Below are 24,827 nucleotides of genomic sequence, written 5' to 3' on the forward strand. Positions count from 1 at the left end.
TCTTTTCCGTAGATATTTAGAAGGAAATTTTCCTGTCAACTGTTTAATGCATTCTAATTTCGTCCTTGTACTTACATTTTTATTTAAAACATTTGTTAAAATAAAATACATAAGTAAATAGTAAATAGACATCCACAGGGGAACATTATTTGTTGAAACCGTCGAACAAATACTAACTGGTAATGAATATGATGTAGATGATGATGTGGACATACAGTTAATCAGTGACACCATGGCATGTGGGTTTGGCGATAAGGATCCGATGAATGTATCCCTGGTCGTATAATTGGTCATTGTAATTATGGTAGAGTCAGCGCACTATCAGTGTTGTGTTATGTGTAGGCCTACACTCAGCAGCAAAAGTATGATCTCCCATCTTACTGCTATAATTCCATTAGGTCGCATCCAGTAATTTCGCTGCTATCACAAACACCTGGACAGATGCAACCCAATTTACAACTAACAATATATATATATATATATATATATATATATATATATATATAAAACATTGATTATGCATGAGTTGGAAAATAGTTGAAATTATTAAATCTGAAACAATTGAAGGAATTAAGTTTGTAAATCTTTGTCTCCATTCATGGACCTACTCCATTTCCTAGTCATTTGAACATCTCTTTCCTTCTACACAGAGAAGATCTTACATATCACATGGAATATGAATTGAAATTGATATTGAAGCACGTTAAAAATTTCAGACCTGCACGGACTCGAACGCAGGTCACCTGGGTAGAAAACAAACGCAGAAACCACTTACCTACGTTGACCATTAACTTTACATTACGTTGCCCAAGCTACTTTACATGTAGCTAGTTGAAAACCTTTCATGTAAGACTAGCTCAGATACTAAGGTCTGTATAGAGAGACAATCATTAGTTGAATTACTCATCATTTCCTTGTTCAACTCAGAAATAGGTTAAATAGACCATTCTCAATGAGAAAATGTCTCGAAATGTCCCTCAAGTTGAGGCTGGGGTTTATGTATGTATGTATGTTGTGTGTGGTATCTATGTTAAGGTTTAGCTTCAACATAGGTGTGCCAATTCTGATATATATATATTTTTGAAAGAACATACTTCTCGGTGCTCCCACACAAACTTCGTAAGGATGTAATGATAGTCTTTAAGCTAGGCCCCGAAATACCTCAATGGGTGTAGTGTGAAGACCGTCATTAACCAAGTTTAATATGTTTGTCCATTCATAACCTCGACAGAGATGTACCACTGTTAATTCTTTTTTTATTTGTTTTTGTTTAAAGGAGTGTTCTTTTCTTGTGGTCTCATATAAACTTCATAAGAATCTAACGATAGTTGTCTGAGCTAGGCCATGAAATTCCTCAATGGCTGATAGTATTCATATCATAATTGTATGATCACACACAAATTCGATAAAGGTGCACTGACTTTGATTTTTGTTTGTAATAACTTTCTTGAGATCCCATGTAAACTTCAGAAGGATCTAACGATAATCTTTGGAGCAAGACCATGAAACTCTTCAATGACTGACAGTGTTCGTTAATTTTATATATGATTATAGTCAACTTCGACAAAGTGCGCCTATTATTATTATTATTATTATTATTATTATTATTATTATTATTATTATTATTATTATTATTATTATTATTATTATTATTATTATTATTATTATTTTACGTACTGGATCCGACCCATGGAGCTAAGGCAGTCGGGGAGGGAAATATTTTTGCTGCTGACTGTTGAGAGGATTGGAGTGCAATTGAAAGGGGATGGAAAGACATGTTTATACCCAAGATCTGGTCAATCAAAACCAGTGTCACACCTAAAGCATGTTGTCATCTGGGGTGCAAGGATTGGATTTGTGATTTAGAGTTTGTGGGTATTAGTTAAAAAATAATAGTTCGTTGATATTGGCATACTAAAGAAATTAGATATTAGCAAGAAAGCTGAGGATGACTCTTCGAATGTATTTATTCCGGATGCTAATTATAAAAATTCATCTTTTTTTTTAACTGTATACTTATTTGATTATTTGTTTTTGTACTGGAACATTATTGATTTGAGTAAGAAGTTTGTTTATTTTTATTAGTTATAGTAAATAATATCTTCATCGCACTGCTTCATCCTCCAAAGCCAACAGTTCCTGCCATCTTTTATTTTCATTTGCCAATTTCTTCCTTTAGGCACATTTTTGAGCTGTTTCTCCAAATCCCCGCATCGCCTTTGGAGGTTAACAATCTCTATCTCCTGCCCCTCTGGCAGTGCATGCTTCGATTGAGACTATCTACGAATAAATCCTAACTCATATTCAGTCTTCCAAGAGCTACTCTCTCCCGTTGGCCTCACCGTACCATTCTTCCTATTCTTCAGATTGATGTAGCCGTCTAAAAGATCATCCAAAGATGCCTTTTCAAGTGTTAACAGATCTATTTCAGGATCCAGGCACTCAATCTCATGACGGAGCCGCTCCCGACAGCCCCTCGCCTCGCCAACCAATTGGACTGAGTTCTGGATCTCTCCCAAAACCTGCTGGTCTTTGCCCCTCTGACTTTCCTTCTTGATATCTTCAGGGATTAAACTCTTCAAAGCATTAGCAGCTATTAGCATAACATTCGGATCACCAGATTTTTTTTCTTTTTTCTTTTTTTTTTTTTTTTTTCATACAGATTTTCATCAAAGTGTCTTCTTCCTCAGCTGTCCAATAGATCGACAAGCCGTCCTCTCCTGCTCGCGTTCTGTTCCAAACTGCCGGATGTTTGTTTCTCATATGTTGGCGTAGACCAAGGTTAGAAGAGAAAGATTTAACGCAAAGATAACATTGGAATTCCAATGATTCTGCTGATTTTCCCGGACATTTTGGAAGGTGACAAATAATGGCATTAAAGCGAGGGAACGACTTGTCGCATCTTAGACAAACATATTCAACGCAATGACTCCTAATGTGCTTCCTGAAGTTACCTTCAGACACAAAATCCAGTCCAGGATGACGTGAACATTTTAAACTTTGAAAGGAAAATACTGTTCTGAACTCAGACACATCAACATCCATCACTTCTGAGGAACAGGGATCAGCAGTTGTCGGAGGATACACACCATTACTATCCCCCGTCTGGAACCCCTCTTCTTCTCATAGATCACCATCACCTTCCTCAGACACACTCTCCAAACAGCCACCACTACCACTCTCAATCTCGTCACCACCTTCTTCCTGTTCTTCAGTGACCAAGTGCAAATCCGGAGTGTCTCCATTACACGTACCAGTTCCAGACCAACTTTTCCGGGCTCTCTTCTCAACACTACTAGCCCCGTGACAGTTCTGTTGTCGAGTATCTTCTACGAATAGTCCCTCCTCTTCCTTTGAGGTCAGCCATTACCTATTAAAATTCAACACACAGCCACAGGACATTGTAGACCAAGTTTACCAATCCTATCCAAGTACAGTCAAGCTTCTAAAACTTGTCCCCCACCCGGTTAAAATCCCTCTCCCCTCTAAAGACGGAGGTTAAGCCCGGGTAAGGCACACTTTGTCACAGAGTACTTCACCAGAGTACTCGGGTGAAAATTACTCCTCGTGCCAGAAATCGCACCAAAGGAAGTGTGTGAAGACTACTTGCCTCAGTCTTCCCTAGATGTTGAAGCTAACTTCGATGTACCCGTTAGCCGGGCCCTAGAACTTAATACGGATCGTTGGTTAACAAGAGCAGGAATAAGAAAAAATGATTCGTCACCGTTCTGCCTAGGGCTTTGTGTGCAGCTCCCACCTCGGGGAGGTCGGACCTCTGTCAGATCTTAAATGGCCGCATACTCAACAACGAGCACACTACTTACAGAGCGGGGGCCAAAGGCCGAGAAGCGATCAGTTTAATAGTACAGTATGTTATTATTTACTGTTAAGAATATATATTACTCCCAAGATCTGGTCAATCAAAACCAGTGTCACACCTAAAGCATGTTGTCATCTTTATAAGAACATCTATAAAGGGGAAGAACAAATAAAGATGTTGAGGAAGAGCAGTTCGGGTTCAGAAGAGGCAAGGGCACAAGAGATGCTATTGGATTATTAAGGGTGATCGGTGAAAGGTTTATAGAAAAAGGGAAAGAGGTGTATGTTGTATTTATTGATCTAGAAAAGGCTTTTGACCGCGTGAATTGGGAATTGTTGTTGGGAGTTCTAACAAAGATAGGGTTGGAATGGAAAGATAGAAGACTCATAAGAAACTTATACATGAACCAACAAGTAAGTGTTAGGATAGGGGAAGAACTGACGGAAGAGAGTGCAATTGGAAGGGGAGTTCGACAAGGATGCTGCCTCTCGCCAACACTATTTAATGTCTATCTAGAAGAAATAGTGAAAAAGAGCCTACATGATGATGATGGTATTTCGGTAGGAGGTAGAATGATTAGATGTATAAGATTTGCAGACGATATGGCGCTTGTTGCGGAATCTGAAAAGAAAATCAATAAAATGTTAGAAAAAATGAGAAAGGGCTTTGAGGAATATGGGATGAAGATAAATGTTAGAAAGACAAAAGCCATAGTGATTGGAACGAAGGGGTCTGTGTCAAATTTAAAAGTAGGGGGGAGAAAATAGAACAAGTGAATAGTTTTCGATACCTGGGTAGTATTCTTAGTAATGACATGAAATGCGAACGTGAAATAAAAGCAAGGATAGGAATGGCGAAAGAAGCCTTTAAGAGAAAGAAAAGTCTGTTTGGTGGGACCTTGAACAAAGAGTTGAGAAAAAGACTCATAAAATGCTTCGTGTGGAGTGTTGTATTGTATGGGGCGGAAACGTGGACATTACGTAAAGGTGACGAAAATCGACTGGAAGCCTTCGAAATGTGGGTGTGGAGAAGAATGGAAAGAATTAGTTGGGTCGAGCGGAAAACGAATGAGAGAGTGTTAGAAATGGTGGGTGAGAAAAGAACACTTTTAGATATTATTAGGAAGAGGAAGAGAAACTGGTTGGGACATTGCCTAAGAAGAGATTGTATCATGAGGGACGTCCTAGAGGGTATGGTGGCGGGAAAGAGAGGGAGGGGGCGAAAGAGACTACAATTAATGGATGATATTAAAACAGAAAGATCATACGCGAAGACGAAAAGGTTAGCGGAGGACCGTGGAGCATGGAAGCTTCTCAGCTGCAGCAAGTGACCTGCCAATAAAGGCAGAATACCTATGATGATGATGATATATATAGTAACTTAAATGTTAATAAAAGTAGAGAAAACATAAGTATACATTCAACAACTAAACGAAGAGTAATTTGACACTCAGCACGTTGTAAGTTTAATCTGTTTTAAAATATTTTTCTCGTGCTACTTGCCAGAATATTTTATTTTCCAATATTCATAAAGGCAACAATTTTAGCGTATACATTGACGACTTGAATTTAATTCCTATCGGAATTACTAAATCCGTATTTGATGCCGATTTTGCAGTTCAGACGAGGTTAAGTTTTAATTGTTTACCGTTCTCTTAAAGGTGAGTTTTCATTACTTAAGATTGTGTATGATGATTGTTCTGCCTCAAATTAGTAGATAGTCGATACTAAGGAATCATTGTATTTAGCATCCCTCGATATTCTTTGATTCTGGCATGTTCCGTGTGAAAATTGGGAAATAACGAAGGAAAAATTATTTTTTAAACAGATGAAAGTTATAACGTTATTAAAAGAAAATGTTAATGAAATATTTGTGTAAATATTCTTCTTCGTTTAATTATTTATTTATTTTTTTATTTTTTACTTTGATTTATGTATTTAAGTTGCCTGTTCATTCTCTAGGACTATAACTTGAAGACAAAAATATACTAGTAATAGTAAAATATTTCCATTTCAAAAATTATTTATGAAAATAAGAGAGAGTTATTAATTTAAGATAGGAATCATTGTACTGTTATTGATAAATTAGTATGGAAGTTTCTATCCAAGAAAATATAATTAGAAAGAACAGATTTGGGATCGTAACAATGCATACAATTCTTATTTTATGTTATTGTTTGTATTTCTTATTTTATGCTATTTTTGTATTAATTGTACTGTTTTACAATGAAATAAAGCGTTTCACTGTATTTAAGAGCTAAAGTAGGCGTAACTTACTGAAAAAGTTACGGTGACTGACTAAAGTGTTTTGTATTCAGTTAAAAGTGACAGTATTTGTACTATCTAAGTATAAGTTTTTTTTTTCTCCGGAATCGGTATTTAGGTTAGAACTAGCTTTATTTCGTTAGCTTGTTATTATTGAAATATGAGTTTTTTACTGAGATAAATTTCAATTAAAATTTTGGGCAAGGAATTAGCCATGCGTCCCATATAAGATCTGCCTCGACATTTACCTTATAATGACAAAATAAAAATAAATTAAATGGCCAGCCTAAATATGACCTGAAATTATTTTACTTTCAATTTGTTATAGTGTAGTCAGAAAGATTTAAAATAATTTGTTTATCTGGGGTCCTTTAGTCACACAAAATCTGTTCTCCTTTCAGAATTAATGAACCCGGAAAGGACCCTGGCTTTGGACAAAGTATACTTCATGAAGGTCATTTAGTTTTCCATACACCACCATATGGTTCACAGGATATTTCTTTACAAGAACCAATGAGTTGGGAGAGTGTTTCTCTATCGCGGGAAAGAGCTGGTTTAGCAAGAGATGTGAGTCTCAAGGTACCTCAAGGAACGCAGCAGTCAGAGGGTTCCATTGAAAGACCTTGCGAGAGATCACAATCCATGACCGATACCAAGGAGAGCTCAGATGGTGGAAGCAGTTCGAGAATAACGTGCTCCCCAAGCCCAATATCAAACATCCATTTAGAAAAATTAGCTTTGGCCAGAAGGTTTTCGTGTACTTCTATGGGAGTAAGACCGAATGGCGATGTACCATATGCGCGTCTCTTAGATAGTCCTACATTACTTCCAAAACTAGATAGTGACTCTAAGTTAAATACTGAAAGAAGTAAATCAATTTTGAATGTTCCTGAAAATGAACAACCAAAAAGTAGTTGTTCCGACTCAAAATTGTCTGTAGATTACTTTGCTACAGCCGGGAAAGAATGCCCTTCACCGCCAATCGGAACGAAGATTCGAGAAAGTCAAGTGCAAACAGTGGTTGATGGGTCCGAGTCTCATCATTCTTTAAGTACGTATATTCCAGAAGATCACATTCCAAAAGAGGTGCAAAGAACGGTTTCGATGAGTAGTGAAAATCATTCAGAAGCTTTTTATTCAGCTGACGAAGAGGTTGTGTTACCTAATGTTCAAGCGGATACTATATCTTGGTCAAGTGTGAAAACAAGTCAGCCTGTGCTTCCTCCAAAAGAAGAAACACGGAGATTTGCAAGTGAAATGAGCATAGCTTCGGAAACTGCAATCAAACAAAGACTCTCTAGTCATTCAAGTGACCATGAAATCCATACTCCTGAGCATAGAGCTAGTAAATTAGATAGTCGTGAATCCAGGAAAGTGCATATTGGTGCTACCTCTAGTTTTAGTGGTGTCAAAGAATATGACAGTCCTCCACCTAGTCCGCCTCTGTTACATGATCCAGCTTCTGAAGTCCAGGTAATTTCATGTTTTATAGTTATTATAATGTTTAACATATTAATTAAATAGTGTATTCATTTATATTCGGAACTACTGTCTGTAAGAAAATTGTGATTTGAATTATGTTTGAGTGGTAATGGCGAGGTAATGATAAGTCAGAGAGGAACGATTCGAATTATAGTAATGATTGATTGCAGAAAATAGAGTAAAAATTGGTACGCAATCGATATTTATTAAGAGATATAAGTGTCATAAATTGAATGCGCTGGAACTTTTATATGATTCATATATGCGTACTGCTGCAAGAAAACTGTAAGGTAAATTTGAGAAAGAAATGTAATACTAAGGAGACTAATAAAATGCTTAATTCCACTGACAGTTCGTAGGGGAATAGACCATAAATACATTATATGAAAGATTTTATATATGGGAAATTGAAATACAACTTCAGTTCATAGATACAGTCATTTTCGAATTGAATTTTCGAATTGAAGTACAGAAGATATATTAAAAGAACAAATATTATTATCTGTATAGTGCATCAAGAGGTATTATTTTCTGGACTACTTCGCAAACCCATTGCTTGTTTATTCATGTAGACAGTATTTTCCGGATTACTTCTTGAATCGCTTTTTAATTTTTTTTTCTAGTTCGGGGAAAAAGTATGAATTCTGCACTTAAGGTCAAAATGAAATAGGTATGACTTTTTTTTTCCATCTGCTGAGAATTGGAAAATTGTGCACAGAACAATATTTATAATGAGTAAATGATGTGCATTATTTGCCTTTTTTAAAACAATGAGATATATTTGCATTGAATGCAAATAAAAGCAAAACTCACCTGTAAAAAGTAATAATTGAAGAACAGCTATATTTCGAAAGCAGCTACTCCCTTCATCGAAATCTTAAATAATTTATCGACGTGTCCGATATTTCATTCAATCCATTCTATTCACAATGTTACGGCTTCTTCTGTACAGAAAAATAATTTTAGCAAAATAATAAATGAAGACACGTACGTAAGTCATTATAACTTCAGACTGGAACATTTCATAATGAGCATGTCAGTATGCTGTCACTTCTCAGTGGTCCTTCTTATGTGGCTATTTTCTCTTGATATATACAGTGTGTTTGAAAAAGAACTCCCTAGTTTTAATGTGTCCTAGAATCTATACAAAGTGACATACACTATTCTAGTTTGTGATGTTTGATTCATCAACTCTCCAAGTTTGGCTCCCCTGTAGTTGGCAGGTCTGCTTGACCTTGAGATGGCACCAGTGTTTTTTATTTCCCTGTTTTCTCAGTTCAGTTCAGGCAGGCGTGCAGTGCAGAGCACCACCACGAAGCCCAGACCTAACCCTACTGGACTTTTTGTTTTTGGGCCACATAAAAAATGCAGTGAAAAGATCAGAGATATCAATCATTTACGGGAAAGAATCGTCGCGGCGGTTGGGACAGTTACACCTAAAATGTTGGTGAATACGTGGCGAGAAGTGGAATATCGTCTCGACGTGTGCAGGGCTACAAATGGATCCCACGTTGAAGTCTACCAACATTAAACAAAACTTGAAGGAATTCTCTTTCATGATATGTACTCATTGATGTAAGTTTTCATTCATTTCCCAATTAAATTTATACTTAAAACTAGGGAGTTCTTTTTCAAACACCCTGTATATATCTGAACATTTCATTTTTTAACAACTGAGACCACTTGCACTTAAATAAAATCAAAGTAAGTTCAAATATGCAGCAACCTGAATTTTTACATAGTTGTTATTAAAAAATGAACTGTCATTAGCTTGCTGTATAAGCTTTATAAACCGATGCATTCGAGGTGTCAACGGATTTTTTTTTTTTTGGGGGGGGGGGAATACATTGAGGAATGTTAGTAAACTTAAATAAAACTGAAAAGAATTACGATGTGTAAAGAAATGCGTCATAACGTGATTAATGTTACAGGATATACTGGAGTTTTTGACTATTAATAATAAACTTTATAAAAGTAACTACGTTAGTGTATTCATGATTAAAACTTTACCAAATTGAGAATTATTCAACACCTAAGTATTACATATAGAATATGAGATTCATCAATATTCTGAATGCAAGGACACCTTGAAATTTAGTCTTTAGGGAAGAGATAAATTTCCAGTAATGAAAGATAACTTTTTAGTTTATATAAACGTCCTTGATTTCCGTTTGTCTTGTATAAGTGGGTTTTATTGCAATATGTTAATAGAAGTTAAAACATTTCATGGGGTGTTGTTTTGTAGGGCCAAGACAGCTTATTGGATTCATCAGATACTCAGTCTATATCTAGCACATCGTTTATATCTGCTGTTTCATCTCAAGAGGACATGACTTTAGTTAATCTTCATATGCAAGTGAATAAACCAATCATTGACTCTCCTTTACTTATGTCTAGCTACGTTTGTCACTTATCTCAGGTAAGTAAAACATGTTGAGCTTAAAGTTAATATAATTTTATCTTCATTGTTTGACAGTCTAGGCATGTTTTAGTATTCCTTTTTAAAATTAGCAGTAAAAAACCCGTAGTCTTTGGGCTTGCAAACTAGCGGGCTAGAAGTAAAATCTTAGTGCTGAATCGGAAAATAACCATAAGGCAGAATATTATACCTAAATACTACTTTTTAAAATTCATTACTTTTGAGAGAATTGTACATTACTTCTTCTTTTTATCCTTTTTAACTTCAAATATAAATAAATTTAAGAATGGAGGTGACAAGTAGTGAAATCTATTTCGATGCTTTATGGTACGTTCTGTAAGCAAGTTTACCGTCCCTTTTCAGCACCGAGATTACATAAAACGTGGATCTGCACTTTAAGATGAAGTCCAAACCAGCGTAATACGTTTAAATTTCAATACTCTCCTACCGACGAATTTCTTCGATCAGCGGCGTTAGTAGCTGCTTGTATCCTTGTTCCACAAGGTCGACTTGTTCTTGCTTTATCAGCTATAGATTACATCTCATTGTATCGGTTAATGTGGCAAATAATTTGTAACGGTTATAAGGGCTTCCAAACCTCCATTGATTCTTATTACATTTGTATAGCGCAATTACAGGAGACAGTTCTCTTTGACTCCTCACTCGATCTTCAATATCTAGCTGCTGCCACTCAAAGGGTGTGCTTTGTATCGTCTTGAATCATGTCCTTGGGGTAGGTGTACCAACTCAACACCACCTGAAACTAATACAGAGGCTTGTAGAAGTAGGGACATAATGTATGGCAGCACTAGATATACTTGCACATTTTAAAGTTACTGAATTATACTTGGGATTTATTTAATGTAGTTTTCCGCAATAGTGCATCACTGCAGGTTATGGAAGGCAACTACTCCCCAAAATCCTGCTTTTTTTCTAAGTTTCTCTAGAGTAAAACGTTGGAGTGACTCATCAAAATCGTTGTAATGTTGTGACCGGCATTCGCAACATATAGTTTTCGTTCGTGTATAACCGTATTTTATTTTTTTCTCTTCTTCACTTTAACTGTGGTCACGACTTGTTACTTAATTGGTATCGGTGTGCAGTTTAAAGTCCTATTTCAGCACCTAGTCTCTATGAAAACAGTTTACTGTGATAGCTGAAATGCATGAACTCTCAGCGGAAATCGAACTAGGATGCAGGGGCGTATGCTAACCATATAGCACAAAGGAGTCTTACAATACCAAAATATCCAGTGTTTATAAACCATTTTATTTAAATTAACTTCATGAACCGTGTTGCAATATCGAACATATATTATATTCAAGTTTGGAGAAATTAAAAGTATATTTGTTAACAAGAACAGAATTGCATGAAAAACCACGTATATTCACTAAGAGAAAATAGCCATTGTTTTAGTGTGTTCGTAAGACTAATATAAGTATATTGCAATTTTATTTTTCCGCAGATACGGTGCAACAACTGGACACAGTCGTCACTTCCTTCAGGTTGTGATGCTTTCACAGTTCCTTTGTTTCAACGAAATGATGATGGAAAGCTTGTTTATGTCGGTAAGTTTCGCACCGTATATATCATAATATCTATATTACCTTATCGGCGCTTTGAAAAGTTAGGTACTATTTGCTTAGTGTTCGAAAAACAGATCACTATACTAGCAGGATATTGAATCTCGTGTTCTTTTCCTGCAAATCAAGTAATTAGTCTTGTATTTTTCCAGCATTTTTTCATACATTGATTTTGTATTAAAACCAAATAATTTGTGTAATATTATATAAGTAAAGATTGCTTTACCTTATTCTGGTGCGTATTGTTTATTTGTGTGTCAATGATTTTGTTCTTTACTTCTGAAGTTTTCTTGCAGACACATTAATTTAGAACTTATAATAATAATAATAATAATAATAATAATAATAATAATAATAATAATAATAATAATAATAATAATAATAATAATAATAATAATAATAATAATAATAATAATATTATTATTATTATTATTATTATTATTATTATTATTATTATTATTATTATTATTATTATTATTATTATTATTATTATTATTATTATTATTATTGCAAATATATTAAATTATGGTTATATTTTCTTTAGGAGCAAAATATACGCCTCGATTTGAAATTGTGACGGAAGGTTTTACCTCACTAAGAATGGTAGGAAGAGCAGGCGATTTGTTCGGCGGAGCAACTCCACCGCCTTCAAATAAAACTCCGACGCATCCATATGCTTGGGATCCTTCAAAATTCTTGGGTTCAGAGTATACAGGAAATGACGATTCTGGTAGGTATTTGAGCCTATTTATACGTTTCATGATCGTGCATGGTATAGATGGTTATTAGAATAATAGAAACATCTTAAAAAGTCCAATTTACCAGATTAATATGGCGTTGGACTACCTTTCACCCTCAGAACAATTCCGATGCAACGTGGAATAGAGTTACAGAGGTCGTGGATTGTAGCAAATGGATTATTACACCATTCCGCGTGCAGTACATCACGCAGTTCCGTGAGAAAGGATGGATCAGAAATCCATACCGGATTCGTGCTTCTAAAACAGACCAGAGACCTTCACAGGCCAAAGTAAGTATCCAACTTCATCCCGATGTTCCTCAAACCACACTGCAGCAGCTAACGTGTCCAGCTATGTCAATAGCCTTATTATCATCCTAGAATATGTCGTCATTGCCCGAAAAGAATATCCTGGACTGTCTAATTCACATGGTACTCAAAAATGGAAAATAATCACAGACAACAACGTGGCCGATAAGTGTCAGCACAAGACCTATTGAAAACAAGGATATTTAGACCCACAGCATCACAAAGTCGGCGTCATGTTTTACACTTGGGCGGATACATTGCAGTTCATACTTTTTCTTTGGGTGTCCGCTGCACACAAACACGACCCGTAATTTGAAATAAAATGATCGATTATTCATGCGACCATATCACATGTTTCCAGTCATGAGCGGTCCATGTCACACGTTCACGGCACCATTAACATCGTGAAGTGTGATGGCACGTTATCAGAGGTTTCGCCTATGCAACCTAAACCCGTATGTCCATGTCATGCAATTCGCGGTGGATTGTAATTGTCGACACTGGCTTTGAAAGGCGCTGCTTGAATTCCCCCACCACTTGCACCACTGTTGTATGACTGTTCTGAGTGTTAATCTGCTTTAATGCTTGGCGGGATCTGCCAATGAGGGTTTTCTTTCGACCAACATTCCTCTTCGCTGATGTGTTTTTGCTGTGAGTTTTGTTGACGTTTGTCATCTTGAATGCTCTTCCTCGCGACACACCCAATGCGCGTGTTACTTTTTATCAAGCGTCAATAATTTGTCCTCTTCGGAAATCAGAGAGGCCACCGATTTTACACAATCACCGTCTATTAAGTGCACTGAAGATCATTTTTTCTGAAAATCATAATACCATATATAGAGAGTTAATTTTGTGTAGAGGTTTATTTGTCAGATAATCATTCGCAGCTGATTGAAAAAGGTAAAGGAGTGGACGTTTAAGTACTTAATTTAGTATATAAAAGTCATTCCTGTTTTAGCATTCTTATTATATTCTGTGGTCATCCATAGGGGGCGCAGTGGCTCAGTAGTAGAGCGTTCACCTTTGGCGCTTGGGGTGCCTGGTTCGATCCCAGCTCGCCGAGTGGACTTTGTAGTAGACAAACACCGTGCTTGTGGGTTTTCTCGTGGTTCTCTCGTTTCCTCCCACTTTCTTCATTCCATCATTTCATTAATTTCTCATCTTCACCATTTCCTTTAGCCTAACCAGCATAATCGTGGGACGTAAAACTCAAAGATTTCTTTGGTCACCCACATCCTGATCAATTAAAAAGAGATGGGGCAAGTATGGAGTAGGCTTTGATTCCAGTTATTATCTCAACAATCACCAAATGTAACTAAGAAAAAAGAATATGACAAGATCTCATATCACACCGTAAGTATAAATCTTTCGCATTTTACCATTCCTTTGCTGACCACAGAAGAAACATGAACTAGGATTCTATCTTTTGTAACCTCTAGAGCATAGATGACTAGTTCCTGAAGACAACCCGCTTGCCTCGTATTCGTGAACCTGGAGGGTAAGAATCACATTGGAGTTGCAGAATGGGGATGAAGGAGAGCAGGGTCAATCTGAATAGAAGTGTGAGGGCGTGGGAATGCATCGAGAACCGAATTGAATTCAGAAGATGAGAGAGGATCATAAACACAGTACACCTCAATGAGGCCACTTGACAGTAGGAGATCACTTACTCCGTGGCCAAGATCACGGATTTGATTACGAGTAATACTATTGAGATTTATTTGTTAAATGTTACTATGTGGTTGGTCTATTTTACGAGTCATATATACTTTATAATTTAACGAGAAGTTCATTTGCATTTCTTACTTATAATTATATTTTCTGTATTCTAATTTTTTACGAATACAACCCTGATAACAATGAAATTTATAATATTTACATATTTCCTATTTATTTTAACAATGATAGATCTAATCTTGTTTGTGGAACCTAATGTAGTAATTTCATATCTCCATCTTTTTTCAAACTTTTGTTATTTTACATTTTCTATACACTTTCTGATGTAGAACAGAGTTTTAGTGATGTTATGCTCCAGTTCTTTGTAATCTCATTAATAACTTAAATTTTGTCATAGTCGAGGTTTGCCAGAGTAGAGCATACAGTATATAATATCGACAAGAAACTGCAGTATGATGTCGGAATATTGCGTAAGCAATTCTTTGCTTTAAAGATATAACGTATCAAGTAGCAGCATTCGAAAGCGATATTGTCACAGAAATTTGCAGAATATCTCCCATATGTAGAATCGTTCCCTGCGGTTTGTGCATTGTATTTGAAAAGGACTTTCTGAGATTATTGACTTCATGGAATGAAAACATCGACGAACATTAGCGTATAGGACAGTAAGACATTCAGGTAGGAATACATTTCTGTATCCTGTGAGCTCTCTAACATGTATCAAAATTCTAAAACAAAATTACACTGAAGTTTGTGTAAGAACAAACAAAATGATGAAATTAAAATAAAAACACGAATGTATTTATAACACCTAAAATATAATTTAATATGTAAAAAAAAAAAAAAAAAAAAAAAAAAAAAAATTTGTGCAAATAGTCCATGATTTCCATTTATACTGTTACAAATGAGAATGAGGCTTTATGGGGCGTTTACACTTGGTCGATTTAGTCGCACGACTAAATCGACTCGCTGCATTTGCCACTAAATCGAAGCAAATAGGCCGAATCAGATCGATGGATGTGTTCAATTATTTCAACACAGAAAATTGAACGTCTTTCAATTCAGTTGCCAGTCGATTAGTCGCCTTCGATCAACAAGCGATTAAGTTGAAGTTCCGTTTACACGGTCGATTAAGTTGAAAGTGACGTCAATTCAACTGAATCGAACGCAAATCGACTAAGTGTAAACGCCCCATTAGAACAAGTGTAATTGATGTAAAATGTTATTTCTCTCCTTTTGACATTAATAAAAGTAGGTCTGACCATACAATGTCCCTAATTATGGAAGGAGCACAAATAAATTGACTTTCATGTTAAATTGCTTAGTGAATCATGTTTCCCTATGACTTTGGAAACTAAACTAATTACTAAACTAACTAATGCTAACAGCTTGCTATCGTGAACATGTTTTGTTTTGCTCTTCCACTTTGAGAGATTGTTAGTTTTAAAGTGATGCCAAAGGAGAATTCGAACGTACGAGAAAGTACGAACGCAGTTGTCTAATAAGTGTTTATTAAACAAGTATGTTAAATATTGAGTATTACGTATGAATCCAACGTTTCTTCTGTTTCTTGTCTTGTTATTCAGCTTTGTTTGTTGCAGGCTGTGAGGACGAACTGTTAGCTGGACATAGTGAGAATGGAACAAGGACTACAGTGATAGTGAAACTGAAAAATGACATGGACATAATGCTTACTCCTTTGGTACTTGAATCACTACAGAGGTTAGTAATTCGAAGTGCAGTTCCTTTCGAAATAAATAAATGTAATTCAACTTGGCTTTAATAAAAAACGCTTTATTAGTGCATGAGATTGACCAATATAATGTATTAATACTTTTTCTTCTCTTTTTTTACATTAATTTAAGAACTAATTTACATTATCCTTACATTATTAATTGTGAAATGCTTACTGATGTAAAGATAGGTAGATTAAACTTTTTTCTAATCATCTCAAACTGGTTGGCAAGTATGATAAATAAACAAATAAATGCAATAATAATGAAATTGGAAAATAATTTTCAAAAGAAAATGTGTAAAAAGTAATTAAAGAATTGATTTAAGTTTTTGAGAGCTGATTACGAATGTATGAGGTAGTTTGAACTTGTAACGTCCTTGTATATCCGTCACTAGCTCTCACATTCATGAAATTTAGAATGTATCGAAATTGACACAATAAGAAGTTAGGTTCACTCCATTTTATATGATTGACAGATTCATTGATGCTGTGACTCCGGTCCTGTCATCTCTACATCCTTTAACCGTTCTAAACCATCTGCACTCAGAATGTATAAATCGTGTGGAAGAAGCGAATATTTTGAAGAAGGAACGATCCTCATATTTAAGTCAATTGCAATCTAGCAAGAGAAGTACAGCCGAAAGGGCTCCTGATGGTCACTTGACACTTCATTCTAGTGTTTATGAAGAAAGCATTTTTACACAGACTCAAGGGACTGTTATTTTACCCAAGGTAAGAAAGCAAAATTTGGTTTTGTTGTGTGTTGATTTTGTTCAGTTTCATTGTGTTGAAGTGATCCAACATGTAGTTTTGTATATTTCTATATAAAATCGCGAATCAGTAGCCAATATTTTATGGAAAATGATTATATTATTTACTACTTCTTGATGCATGCAGCATAATATAAGGTTACATAAATAAAACAAGGGAAAAAGTAATAAATAAATAAATAAAATGTAATAATGTGTGATTGTGTATGAGAAGACACGAACGAAAGACATTATCAAATTGCTGAACCATGCGCAGTCCTATATGACACTATCGAACATTTCACAAATGGCGGAAGTCGAATGGACCTGAATATCATCCTTCAGGCCACGTTAAATGATCCTACTGACCAACTTAGATGCGTAAAATAGGAAGAGGAAAAAAATAGGTATTGTGACCATAATTGGTAAGAAAATGTACACAAACAAAGCAGTGACATTGGGATAAGACTGGTTAGCTTTTCATCATTCGGGAATTTAATGTGTAGTTAAGTCCGCGTACTTTAAGCACAAAAATATTCACAAATATACGTTGACTTGCTTGGAATTATATTGATCACCTTCTGGTAGTTCAGCTGCGGCGTACAAGCATCGTAAGTGTACTTTCGTACAGGAGAGAAAATGATAACTTGTATTACAATTTTACGATTGCGAAGACAGGTCAGAAACCTTTAATAATAGAGAAAAACGTGTATGCTCCTAATCGCTGAAAAATTTGACGCGTCTCGTAAATTAAAACTAAGGGATCTGAATGTCCAGAAACAATATCAGAATTTTCTTTGCAATAAATTCGAAGTTACACGATAGGTAGTGGATGATAAAAGAGACGTTAATAATAGGACTGAAGGGGATCTGGACGAAAAGTGGGAATGCCTCTATGGGAAACTGTGAAAAAATCAACAGAAGAGAATATAGAATATGGAAGGTAGAAAAATGTAAACCGTAGTTAGAGAAAACTTTGAAGAACTGAAGGAATGAAGAAAGCAGGTGAAATTACAACGACTTCAAAATGCTGTTAGTGTATACATCTAAGTGTGCAGCTACCTTAAACGTAAAGCTACTCTTATTGTCCACGTAAAAAGAAGAATATTAGGGATTCGTATAATGTTTAGATAGGTGAAAATCAGTACTTCGATAACTCTTAAATATATACGCAGAAAGTTGAGGAAAGGCTAGTGAAATGCAAACGGTAGAACATAAAATTAAAGGATCATTTCTTACAGAGGTGAAAACATGATTTCAGGGAATTGACGGATGAGAAGTTCTCCCGCGGAGCTCAGAAATCCACCCTGGGCATATCATCGATCATGCTTAACGTAGGTTACCAATATTTTCGGAGTACTGCTTTCATTTCCTATGTAATGAAGGTCTTCCCGAGGGAAATCCGAAATCTTCACTGGATGATACATCTATTAAAAAGTAAAAACTAACAGAGCTCCGGGAGCTGATTCTATTCAAGTAGAATTGCTTACGAGCGGACTTTCTTAAACAAATAAATATATAGACTAATTAATTTCATTTAAATGATTAAAAAGGAAATTTAAATGTAATTAAAATTACAGAAAGTAAAACTGGAAGGGAAGTAAAACTGTGTTCAGAAATTGTCGAGAAATGTCTTTACTTCCAGCGTGTTATAGGGATCGTTAAACCATAAATAGACGAAATAATCGAAGATTTTGAATGTTGTCTTAATAAACAAAATAGGTCAGCAGCCTGTAAACAAATCGGTGAAGAAATGAACGTAGGAAGGAAAATATACAAAAAATTTCTCAGCTTGACCGCCTACCTAGCTGAGTCCCATTCTTATGGCATTTGCTATTCTTAATAAGATGTACACTCATGTCCAAAATTATTGTCGCATATCTATAAATATGTTGTTGTAGGAATATAATTTGATAACGAATTCGACCGGTATTTCTTATAATGTTAGTATGTGTATAATCGGCAAAGACATGTATGTGGCAAATTTTATGTCAAAAGAGCAGTAAATAAGAACAATAAAACGAAAATGAAACTTTCTTGTCCATTTAGCAACATTTTGTTTTACTCCTAATTTTCGTATTTATAATTATTTTCCTATGAAACTTACCACACATATACATTTCCCGATTATACACATAGTATCAGTATTGAACGTACCCTGCAAAATCATTATCAAATTATATTCTTAGAAGAAGGCAGTTATAGATATGCGACAATAATTTTGGACATGAGTGTACAAAATTCATTTCTCTGCAAATTAAAACACCTATTTGTTTTAGAACCTGGGCGCTCTCCAGTAACTTTAATCTAGTGCTTGTGCTTCTAATGTTAAATTCACCTCTGTAGTTCGGTCACGCGAAATGACATATTGTAAAATTCGTGTATATTAGAATAATGTTTACATAATTAAGAAACACGTGGTTTATCATCTTCGAAATATAAAAAGTGAATTCTGAAATGTCTTAGTGTTTCTCGAATGGTCAGTGTCAACAAAGGAAGTACCTCGCCATTGAAAACCCGAAATAACTTGCTCAAAACACAAATCACAGTATAGACGATTTTAAAGATTTGCTAAACAATATGTATAAAACTTTCCTGTGGTCTTCAAAGCATGCGTATATTGCATGCAACTTTTTCTAAGTCGACCGTGGTGTAATGAATGAAATATGTATTAGCGTGTTAAGTTTGTGTTAACACAGCAATAACATAACATAGCATAAGTGTGAATGTGGGAAAGCTAAATACGATATTGTTACAACATTATTTTATAATTAAGTATTTTTAAGTATGATATATTATTTGGAAAACACTAAATAAGTATTCAGTAAGCGTAATAGGAGTACAATATTAATTGATTTAACTGTACAGTGTGATATATCGAAACCATACTAAGAAATGAATGGAAACATTGTAATTAATAATATTAAGCTAAGACAGTGAAAGTGTATGAGTAATTTTAACAAATGAGAACGAGTAGCGAGAAAGGTGATAGTACATTATGGCAGGAGTAGTACACTATGAAAAATCTTTTATTTTCACGACTGCTGTCGAAAGTTTTTAGAATGAAAATGTATAAAACATAATTCCACATGTTGCAGTGAAGGGGCGCGAAAGTTCGTTCTGACCTTCAGGGATAAACACAAACCGATAGTAACCCTTGTGATTATATGGTCAGCGTACGCGCCTTCGGCGCAGGAGACCCGGCTTCAGTTCTCGGTGGGAGCTCATCTGGTTCGGACCCCACGTTAAGTTGCAGATCTACGTCTCATATATCCTCGGTATTGAACGAAATGTTGATCTCCAAATCAACCAACTAACAAGATAATAGTGCTCGAGAAACAGTTTTCAGAAAATATTGTGTAAAATTGGACGAACAGATGAGACAATGGCGTAAGGTTAAACGATGCGACATTCCACAATGTGCAGACAAATTGCGAGTAATTAGATGGAGGCGTCTAATATATAGTTCAGATATGTCTCACATGATATACATAACGAATGCGTGGTGTTAATTGGAAAGTCCGTAGAAGAAATTCTTTGAGTATGTCGAGATAGTAGAGAATAATAAATAACGTAAGCTCTTGAGGGAAATAGGTAATAATCCTGACTGGATTAGATTGACATAGAATAGGATCCAATGGTAAGCTTTTTGTTTCTGCGGTGTTGAACTTGAGGATTCTATAGGACAAGTTAGTTTATCTTAGTGTACTTACTTAAACTCATCATAGAACGCATGCTTACCCCGTTTAACTTATATCCTTGTCCTTTCGCCTTTGAAAATTACTTCCATATCGTATGTCGTTCTGCCATTGCAGTAAGCCACTGTAGTAATGGAGGTAATGATATATTTTGCGGCGCTTTGTTACTCTAATAGTTTACAAAATTGCGATAAAGCTAATATGAAAATGAAATTTTGTAATTCGAAAAACTTATAAAACAGAATTTATTTTTCTTTTGTGTATTACAATTCTATATTTTGTGTACTTGCAAGGAGAAATAAATGTACAGTCTTATTCAAAAATTCTTGGTCACCCACCTTGCTTTAGAAGACCATATTCTAACAACCATACATAGGAAATGCTAATATTTTGGATCTAAATATAGATTTTAGAAATACACATTTTTTTTTTATTTAATTACAAATGAAGGTAAAAGTACAGGGCTTCTAAAAGAGAGTTGGGTGCTCAGGACTTTTTTGAACAAGAATGTACATTACGTGTACAGTGTGCTACAGGATTGGCGGTAAAATATTTTCGGAGTAGAATCCAGAAGACTGAGAGAAGCAATCCAGGAAGCACCAGATTTGAATTGCCATCTGATACCGAAAAAGAAGGATAATAAATAACTAATAAAATTAATAAATAGAAAAGAAAAATATAGACATATCGTAGATAAACCTATGCCTGCTGGTTCTTTGAATTATTACTTTTTATTATTTAAAATTTATTAATATTTTTCTTTCTTGGAATTTTGTAGGTTAACATTACGTTGCTTCAAGCATCGGTGGTGGAAGAGATCATCTCCTTTTCAGCTCTTGATAACATTAGAGATCTAACCTGTGTTTCACTGTTCGCTGTGTGTTTCGATAGCGTGACAGCACAATTTTATTCTGGTAAGCAAGCAAAGGAAGTGGTGCAGACATTCCACAGGCCAACGGTAATGCCGCGTGAACGAAAGAAATCAAAGTCCAAACCCTTCCAAACCGAATCGCTACAAGGTGAACCCGTATACATAGAAACTTCAGAGAAACAACAGGAAGAGCTAGTCATGGCGCTTTCACTAGGAAAAATTCACGCCCAATTAAGAAGGCTGAGGAATGAAAGCTCGATTCTTAAAGATGCTGTAATAACAGCAATTCCAATGCAGCATTCTCGTGTACTGTTCACATGTGCCAGAATCCCATCCCCCCTGAGAATGGATTATATTCATCCAGATGTAGATGCTGAGAAGACAGGAGCAGCTGGCCGCCATTCTGGAACACATCATAGCGAAGATAGCAATGAAGATAAATTAGGTTTTATTATGTTTGAGAGTGGACTTGAAGGTGTATCCTTAAAAATTGTGAAGAGATCTCAGTTTGAGAAGGGAGATAATAAAGGGTTTGAAGGAGGTAATGGTGATATTATGAAGTCGAAAGAAGAAGTAGAAAATGAGAAATCAAATAACGCTGGTGGAGGTCCAAATGTAGCCGAAAATAACGCCAAAAATGCTAAGGCTCCTTCAGTCGATGAGATAGATGGAGATGGAACGAAAGAATCTACAAACGAACCAGCAAAATCAGAAAATGCAAATACGTCTTCGTGCGTCATTGAATTTCGTACCGTGTGGTTTAATTTTGCTGCACCTCCACGCACACCAATTACAAGGAAAATAGATTATACAAGGTATGTTAACAGTTATATTATCTTCTTTAAATTTATTGTTACTTTAGTAGTAATTTGTGTTGACAGTAAGGACATGAATTTGTAGCACGAACTTAGATAACTGGTCAAATCTTGGATAGATTTTGAACATAGGGCTTAATTCGAAAATTCTACACGCAATTTTATACTACAATTTAATTTGTATTTAAATTCTGGCTGGAAAGAGGGCACGATGGCTCAGTGATAGAACGCTTATCTCTACGTGGAGTCCTTGGTTCGATTCCTGGCCAAGGAAGTTTGTGGTGGACAGCATCGTGTCCGTGAGTTTCTCGGTGTTTTCCCACATTCTCATTCTACCGATTCTTCCATCATCATTTACCTAAAGGATATAATCGGGGTACCTTAAAGTGAAAGAAAGATATTCTGGCTGGAATTATATCATTTCAGTTCCACATACGCGTTTTATTTTTTCCCCCTAAAATTAATGTTAATGAAAATCAAAATGTAGTGAAGTGATTCAGGTGCTTTTATAATATTTAAAGTAGATCCAAATGCATTTACTGAAATTACTGTCCGTGTCTGACAGCTGTATATCTCTTTTTATTTTTCTGATCACACAATTTCGATTGGTATTAAACCTAGTACACCACCATGGTTAAAATTGTTACATCTTTAAAGTTGAGCATATAAGTGATGGAAATCCCAGTTACTTTCTTTTGAGAAGTAATTACAATTAATATACTTTGTATTATTAATATAACGTACTGCTTTGCCAGCCCATGGGTAAAAGTGTCTTTTGTAAATTTGAACATTCATTTATTTTATTTACTGTGTAAAGAACAATAAAAAATCTTGTAAGATATTTATAATAGTTGGTTATATTTCTTCGTTCATGCTAGATGTCTTTCCAAAAAATTTGTAAGCATATTTGTAATAGATGGTTATATTCCTAGTTCATACTAGATGTATTTATCTATTGATGTGAGTAGTGTTTAAACCACATTTAATTCACAGTAACTGGTACACAGAAATCTACTGTTCTCCAGAGACTATGCGAAAAAAAAAAAAAAAATAGATCCGTACGTTTACCTTTAGGTCGGTTTTCGATGCTAAATTGGCACCCCTGTTACTCTTACACGCTACGTAATTCGACAACATGCAAGAGGGCTTTTTTGTCTTCTTTTGATGTCACGAATCACCTCCCGAAGTATGTGCACATCTTTCTGTTCCGTTCCAATTGTTAGGATTCGATTTTCGATTCCAATATGCCATCCCTGTCACTCGTACACGTAGCGGGATTCGACAACATGCAAGAGGATTTTTTTCCTCTTCTTTTGATATCGTGAATCACCTTCAGGATTTGTGCACATCCTTCAGGTTCACCATATATCTATATCTATATTTATTTATCTATCTATCTATCTTTTGACTGACTCACTGCTTCACTCGTTAACAGATCTCAGAAACTACTAAGCCTAGAACATGGAAATTTTGTGGACTTGTTCCTCTTGCACCCTAGGCTGTAGATAGGTTGGGATTTTGCGAAATTCTTGTTCTAAGAAGGGGTGGCTTGAATATTTTCTGCCTTTGCCAAATTTCCGAAACCATGAGACGTAGAACCTTGAAATTTTCTATAAATATTCTCCTTGCATATTAGGTTTCAAATAAGGCGAGATTCTGTGAATTGTGAATTGCCTTTTTTTCGTTCGCCAGATCTCCGAGACTATTAGACGTATAATCTTGAAATTTTGTATAATTGTTCTGTTTGTACCCTAGTTCTGCAAATTAGGCGAGGCGTTGGAAATTGCATATTCAAAAGGGGGATGAGAGGAGACTTAAACAGTTTTCTGATGTTCGCTAGATCTTCGTGACTAATAGGTGTAGAATTTTGAAATTTTTATAAATGTTAGACTTGCACCTTAAGCTGCGTATAAGTCGAGGTTTAGGGAATTTCATGCTGTAGATGCGCTAAAATAATATTGGAAGAGAAGTGGAACGCAGGGAGGGGAAGAGATTAAAAATATCCACGGTAAACGCGAGGGTAAACGCTAGTTAATACCTACTATATACCTGAAAGTGGATGGTTTGTGATGGGAAAGCGGAACAACAACTGAACCGTTTGAAATGAAGTTTTGAATGTTGTTATAACCTACCTCGAAGAGTCACGAAAAGGTTAGCAGTTTTCTTTGTCGCGTCATATTTGTTATAATACACAGTTTGACGGGAGTATGGAGGTTAAAATTTATGACAAATTGAGCACCAACGAGCCCGTCAAGTTAGGAAGACGAAACTCGCCACAAAAACTACCATTACAAATAAGCAGACGCATGTCCAACGTTTCTGAACATTCCTGTTGTAAGCAAAGAAAGGGGTGGGGGAATTTGGTACATTTTTAAGGTACTTTCAAAGCGACGTTGTCTGTTGTTTGTGATTGCATCATAGAAAAATAGGCTGTTAGTTTGAAATTAGTTTCGAACTGCCTTGGGCTAGGTTTTTCTCATACCACTTCGATTAAAGGGCTTATTGTAAGAAGAGTAAGGAAGATTAAAATTTAAATGAAAAATAAAATATCTCACGACCCAAGCAAATTAGGACAATAAAGTTCGGTATATAAACTCCCTATTAAAAATAGGTACACATGGATCCCAGCGTTTTAGAAAATTTCCGTTTAGAGGGGAAAGACAGAC

The 24,827-nt window shown here is 35.5% G+C and overlaps 1 protein-coding gene across 6 annotated transcripts in view; it reads left to right on the top strand.

The window, feature by feature from the left end:
• The window catches only part of tweek (transmembrane protein KIAA1109 homolog tweek), a 262,126-nt gene that overhangs the window by 88,412 nt on the left and 148,887 nt on the right, over positions 1–24,827 (top strand). For all 6 annotated transcript variants that reach the window (XM_081728543.1, XM_081728545.1, XM_081728547.1 and 3 more), the window contains exons 18-24: positions 6,486–7,557; positions 9,812–9,985; positions 11,451–11,553; positions 12,113–12,298; positions 15,895–16,015; positions 16,505–16,760; positions 21,254–22,161. In XM_081728543.1, coding sequence (XP_081584669.1) covers positions 6,486–7,557; positions 9,812–9,985; positions 11,451–11,553; positions 12,113–12,298; positions 15,895–16,015; positions 16,505–16,760; positions 21,254–22,161 — 2,820 coding nt within the window. The remainder of the gene's footprint in view (positions 1–6,485; positions 7,558–9,811; positions 9,986–11,450; positions 11,554–12,112; positions 12,299–15,894; positions 16,016–16,504; positions 16,761–21,253; positions 22,162–24,827) is intronic.

Source organism: Thermobia domestica, chromosome 10 (genome assembly GCF_964235325.1).
Source record: "Thermobia domestica chromosome 10, izTheDome1.hap1.1, whole genome shotgun sequence".
Lineage (NCBI taxonomy): Eukaryota > Metazoa > Arthropoda > Insecta > Zygentoma > Lepismatidae > Thermobia > Thermobia domestica.